The following is a 7,101-nucleotide window of genomic DNA, read 5'->3' as shown; positions in this document are numbered from 1 at the left end:
TTAAAGGCAACCTTTGAAGAAGACAAAAAAATGATTTACTGTATATGTATTGAAAATATAATTATTTTTTATACTTTCAACATATCATTCCTCGTTTAGTCCATTACAAGTATCTATTACATACAAATGATATTTTAATCTCTTTATATATATAGTTTTGTGCAAATCAAACTTAAATTTATTTTTATACTTAGGTACTTTTAAACACATAAAAATTAATGTGATATATGTGAATTCCCAAGTAACTTACTGGTAATAAAAAAAAATATAGCTATCAGCAACTAGCTCGTGCAAATAATATATCTTTCTAATAAATAAAATATTGGTCTAATAGAGTATGACTCTGCTAGATTATTAGAAAGATCAAAAGATCTAATATTCAATTTTTGAGAGCGATATTTATTGAAAGAATCAGTCACATACCCCAAAATAAATTAGTTCATTATTCAGAAGGTGATAAAATATTATTGGTAGTATTAAATTCATAAGTGAAGTCATAATTTGAGTGTTGTAAGGAGAACTTCATCTGCAAAGCAAAACTCACTATACTTGTAAATTTCTGAAATTCATTGGTCTAGTGGTGTAAGGCTCTACTGAATCCTCAAGATCGAGTGTTTGATTCCTATGAACAATATTTATTAGGAGAGACAACCATAAACCCCGAAATGAATTAGTTCTTTACTAAAAAGGTGATCTAATCTAATATCATTATAGTACCCAAAAAATGAAAGTATAGATGTTAAAATATTAATGTGGCATACTAATTTATTGTTTTTTTTTTGGATCCTTTCATTAAGAGAATTATGTTCATTAAAGTCTAGTACATGTATTTGTTTGATATCCCAAATGTGAGTAATAGGATGGTGATTGTCACAGCGGTGGATAATAATGATAGTGTTTATGTGTGAAGTAATAAGGGATAAGTTACACTATTTTATCTTATTCATCTCTAACCCATCTAATCTTATAGATAGAAAATATATTAAATCCACAAAATAGGTCAGGATCAAAATTATGAGAAGATAGTAAAGTATTATATCATGTTTCTCTTGCTACTATTAGATGATGTTAAATTTGTTAATTGATTTTAATTTGTTAGTTGTAATATTGTTTTTGTTAATTGATTAAGAGTTTAATTAATCGATTAACTAGTTAGTTATTAGTTAAACATTGTAGTATATAAATAGTGATTTCTTATTCCATGTAACTCTTCAACATAGAAAGTGTTTCATTTTCTTATTCATGATTTTCTCGCATACTTCTTAATTCAGTAAGAAGTCTTTCTCCGGGAACCACATTTTTTTGGTATTTTAGTAAATTTGATTAGTTGAAATTTGATAATAGTTTAAAATGACTTCAAAGTTTGTTTGACATATGACTATGTTCATGAGAAAATATTTCTTAATTTCTAAAATATTTTTATTGTAGAAAAATATGGTAAAATTGTATTTTAGATAGTTTGTACATGTAAAGAAAATTGTATCGTGTAAGAATAGTGAACCAAATGAAGGTTAATATACTAATAATATGTTGGTCTAATGTTATAAAACCTCATTATATTTTAAGAATGACCAAAAGATCAAAAATTCAATTTCTGATAATAACACTTGTTGGGAGAGAGTTACGCACCCCAAAAAGGATTACTTCATTTCTCTAATAATGAAAGAATACTCTTAGTAGCACTAAATTTTTTAGAAATTAATATATTTTCTAAAGAGAAAGTGATACAAAAATTCATAGACAAAATAATTAAGAATTAGAAATCAATACTTTATAAAAAAAAATGATTTACCACGTAATATTGTAGCATCAATCCAGCTATAACATTACATTGTCGATCTATTTACATAGTTGACAAACCTGCTCACCTGAAGACTTTGATTATTATTGTAATTATTAAAAGAATTGAATGAAGAAATAAAATTTACAATACAATTATATCAATTATTTATCATAATAAATTATATATAAATATTTAAGGTTTATTTGATTAATATTTTAAAAAGAATTAGAATGAAGAAATACAATATGTTATTATTAATTATTATCTTAATTTGCATCTAAGTACATAACTATTTTATTATCATACTAGTATACATATATTGTGTAAATGCAACAATTATTATTAATTGTGAATAAAATAAATAATTTTTCTATGTTATTATGCATAACTAATTTTTGTTAGATTTTGGATTAGGGGTTGTGTGAAAATGTGAAATGACAGCCATAGATACATTTTCTAGTTTTACTATACCACTATATAGGATATAATATATCAGGAAAAAGAATATGTATTATAAATTTTATATTTTATTATTGTATTATCTGTTATTTACATATATTTTTTATAAAACAATATAATTTTTAAACTGACATTATATAATTAGAGATAAAAAGAAATGAAAATATGGAAAATGTACCAATTTCTTGTGAGTAAATGTATTTTCATAATTTCATATGAGTAAGGATACATTTATTCCAATGGTAAGCTTTTTAAACTTACTCTCTATTATTTCCATCGATTGTAGAGACTATTCACTAATTATAAGTGTATCCCCGTTTCATATTTCCCATCAATAATCCAGCATCACTTGAAAAAACGCCTCTGCCGGTGCCAAAAGGCAAAACTGTTCTCACACACAGATTTGTCTGAGCTGGCCTACAGAGACCTAGGCAAGAGAAAATTGGTTGGTAACTTAGTTACCCCTTCTTCTTCCACGCATATAAAAAGTGAAAGGAAAAATTAACCAGTGTCATTCTGTAAAGGTCATCACTCATAATTTATTTTTTCTGTCATTATCTGCATGGCTAAATTTTCCAATCACTAGCAGCCAAAGTTTTTAGTATTTCAAAAGTCCTAGAAATATTTTCTAGTTTGTTTTATGGCCAAATATATAAAATATTTTGTTTTCTCCAACCTATCAATTGACTTATACTATAAAAGTGGTTATAATTGCACATGCTTCTATATGATGATTGATACAAATTTATATGATTAAAAGTCTTTCCACATCAGAAACCACAATACCTTATCTTTAATCTCAATTTCTATAATAATTAAAAAACACATGGGGTAAAAAATATTTGCAACAAATACCACTTGAGTTTCAGATTAGGTTGAACGAAGACTCATCATATAAACCACAAAGCTTTGAGGCTGGCATCCCCAACACATCATCCACCATACGATCATGCCACGTGTCCCTCAATGCTTGATTCAACCGTTGGATGAACCCTTTTTTATATCGTTCACAATAATGCAAGTACCCCACCACAACCCTAGGATCCATATCCACCCACCAAGCACGACCACCGTCACATTTGGTGACGGACACCCTCTCACGGCGGAACCCGGCGACCTCAGCTACGTACTCCGCCATGCCATCTATGAGCCCCGACGGGGCAGTAGACCCACCATCATATAGCCACACTCGAGCCATGGCTAGTTGAACTGCACCCACTATAGCCATTTTATTATTGTAGTGTTGATCATCTTCGAGTAACTTGTGACTAATGTCAACGACATATGAGTTGAATCTTTCTCCGGCGGAAACGGTGGTGGTGAGATTCTGGCGAGTGAGGCGCAAGGTGACACTTGTTACGTTCTTCTCTGGGCAGTGATCGTTGTTAATAGGGTAAAGGAAGTGTTGAACGAAGGAGCTTGTGTTGAGGATTATGCGTGTGGCTTTGTCGTTTGAGACGTAGGAGAGAGCAAAACGGTGTCCAGCAAGGGAATCTTTGGCGTCGTTTACTATGGTTATTGCAAAAGTCTTGGATGCTTCATAGTTTGCCCATAATGAAATAAGAGCAACCAAGAAAACGACAAGGATTCGGAGAATGATGTTGTTGTGGTTGTTGTTTTTGAAGAGTTTGAGGTTGTTGGAAGGATCGTTATTTTCGTTGGAGGAGGAAGAGGGTATGAGCGGTTGGAGGAAAGAGTGTTTGTCCTCTTCCTCCATTAATTTGAGATGAATTAGAGATCAACAAGGGTTGCAAGCAGATATGGGAACTTTATATAAGACCAAAAATATGATGATCATGTGAATAATAACTCCTTAAAACCTATGACTTTATGGGACAAATCTTATGTGTGCCACTCCATCATGCATTATGATCGGTTCAAAAATCATTAAGTTGTGAGGTGTTTTTATCCCTATACATATTTTTTTATGATATGTATTGTGACAGATGCGTTTGTGGGGTAGGACAGGTTTTATCTTACGTTGTATACTTATTTTCCATTATAATATGACGATATAATGATACTCTTATATCATATTCTTTTCCAATATACCAATATACGTTGCTTCAAGTGGTACATGTTTGATTCCCCTTAAACAAGGTCTCAGGTTCGAGTTTTATGGATGAAAAAATGTCCGCTAGAGAATTAACCCCACGTACTTATGGATACTCCCAACTCGGATAGGATTGCCTTCTCTGCGAGAAGCAGAAATAAAAAAATAATATTCTTTTCTAATATATAATGATGTGTGATTAAGTTATGCAGCTCTTATTTTCTTTCGTCTAATATGCACCTCTTGTTTATATGATAGTTTGTAATTTTTTAAGTAGTGGATAAGGGGTGTTTAATTAAAATAATATTTAATTTAACATAAAATAAAAACTAAAATTAAGATTAATGAATGATGAACTAGAATAGCCAATTTGGAAGGTTAGAGCAACCTGCAAACATAATTTATCATGGGTGGGTTCTACAAATTATTTTATAATTTATTAATAAAATAAGAACAACATATATTTTTTTCTACGATAATGAACATTATTTTTATTCTTATTTGAGTCTCATAACATCTAATTTTTTTCCTACAAATATCTCTTTCGTCACTTTCCTTTTAGTTAAGAACAACTGATAATTGTTCTTATCTAAGAACAAAAAGCAAAAAATAAGAATGACAACTAATATTTTTATTTAAGAACAATAATTATGGATGTTCTTAGTAGCCAAGTTTTTATTAGAAAAATGATGATATATTCTCCTGAGTTATTTTATAAATTCTCATAACCACAAGATTTAAGTGACATATATTATTTATAAATCAATTATGAATAAACAAAATATTACTTTGTTACATATGAGGAATAATATATGAAATTTAGTAAAAAAATATATCATTTTCAAATATAAATAAAATAGAAGTTATCATAATTTTTCATTAATTATAGTTGGCATAAAGTTAGCTACAACCGTCCAATGAGTGGTACTCCTCCTCGGAGTGGGGTAGAGGATCTGTTGGATCCCAACATGGCATGTGAACAAATTAGACGGGTGAGGTAGGAGGAATATTTGGTCGTCCGAGAATAAAAGTATATCCATGCTAAATTTAATTGCTGTAAATATTGATTGATAAGGTCGATAAAAAGACTTTGTCATAGAAAATAATGTCCACCCACTTTACTCTTTAAAAGATACTTCATGATATTGTCAAAATTCAAATTGCCCAATAGATGAGAAGAAAATTGGCTTAGAAAGTGCATCAAGAAAAAGAGGAAGAAGTAGAAGCTCTCAGGCAACATTCTCAAATGGTAGAATGCTCTGTTTTTTTTTAAAGTCAAACGACCTAAAAAATAACGACCCAAATTATTAGAGGAGGTTGGACAAAGATGGGCCATAAGAGTCTAGTACTGGGTCCAGATCCTGATAAGTAACACCAAAAAAATTTAAAAATTCAAATTTATTATTATTTTTGAATTAAATAAGAATAAATTTTAAAAAATTATTTTTTCCCTCTCATTTCAATATTAGGTGGTTATGAGAGAAGATCTTAATGGTGTGGAAGGTAAGTTGTACGTAAGACTTGAGTGATTTTCTTTCTATAAGTTTTATTTCTGGTACAAACTTTCTATAAGTTGGACATAAATTGTATCATTTTATTTATATATTGATTAGAAAAATATTTAATCATTACATTTTTACTTATACATTTTTTAACCAATCATAAAAAGTAGCACATTGAGTGATATATGTTTGCCGTTTGGGATAGTAAATATGCTTTCTAATAAGCCACATAATTTGTTTTGGTTTTTAAAAATAATAATGTACCACTTAGCCCAAGCAGATTATTTAGCCTATGTTTTATGTATAGAGAGATTCATATATCACATAAATTTGTCACGTAGAAAACTTTCATATAGTATTACGCACTAAATTTGTCACAATTTTTTTTATATAATAATTAAAAAGTGACGAATTACATCAAATTAGCAACTCTCAGCATCAATATGTAGAGTTGAATTTAGCAGACCATCCTAATTAACTATCCTATCCACGGACTATAATAGGCTAATAGTAACAATCAACCAGAATAAAACAGCTAATCATAGGAGGACAACATTGCCTAGAAAATAAAATATAAAAGATATCATAGAACATGACATATTATATATGGAAATTGTTAATATCCTCCTTAGCACTTCGTAGCCTAATTTTTGTGTCATATACTATCACTATCAAACTCTCTTGGCTGTAAATAACACCAACAACATTTTTCTCAAATAAACGGCCCAAATGGACTTGATCAATGGCATTCTGGAAGGACTCGGTCATAATTATCTTTCATTTTTTAAAGAGACGTGCATCAAAGTACCTACACTCTTCCTTTTTTAGTATTCCTAATTTATTACTATTAATTAAAATCTAAAAAATATAATAAAAATAAAATTATATATATATATATAATATTTATATCTATCTAATACCAAAAAAAAAAAAAGAATTCTATAAAAAATACAATGAATTTTTTTAAAGAACAAAATGTTTGTTATGCTTAATATCTTTGATAAGGTCTCCGGCTTATAGATGATATCTTTTGTCTCAAAAGTATATTACTCTATGTACCAAATGAATAGTAAAAAAAATAATTAATTATTAAAATTTTAACTTAAATATATATTTTTCAACCAATAACAAGTGTATGACACATAAAGTGATACACTCTTGGGCGTGCTCCACTTGGAAGCCTAAAGTAATTAAAATGACTAAGCCTAACTCAACTCCAAATTATTAGCCCGAATTTTGCTATAAACCTTCAAATATGTATCCTCTTCCGGTTTTGGATGTTCAATGCTACAACACAATGGAGA

At 29.2% G+C, this 7,101-nt stretch overlaps 1 protein-coding gene across 1 annotated transcript; it reads right to left on the bottom strand.

The window, feature by feature from the left end:
- On the bottom strand, positions 2,948-4,101 carry LOC109352290. Its single transcript, XM_019594211.1, has one exon. It carries the CDS (start codon positions 3,957-3,959, stop codon positions 3,108-3,110), a length of 852 nt encoding a protein of 283 aa, XP_019449756.1. The 5' UTR covers positions 3,960-4,101; the 3' UTR covers positions 2,948-3,107.

The sequence above is a fragment of the Lupinus angustifolius genome, chromosome LG07 (genome assembly GCF_001865875.1).
Source record: "Lupinus angustifolius cultivar Tanjil chromosome LG07, LupAngTanjil_v1.0, whole genome shotgun sequence".
NCBI lineage: Eukaryota > Viridiplantae > Streptophyta > Magnoliopsida > Fabales > Fabaceae > Lupinus > Lupinus angustifolius.
This window is presented reverse-complemented; position numbering and strand designations above follow the sequence as displayed.

What these genes read in the sequence shown, in the direction of transcription:
- LOC109352290 (XM_019594211.1), bottom strand. Translation starts at nt 3,959, where the DNA reads ATGGAGGAAGAGGACAAACACTCTTTCCTCCAACCGCTCATACCCTCT.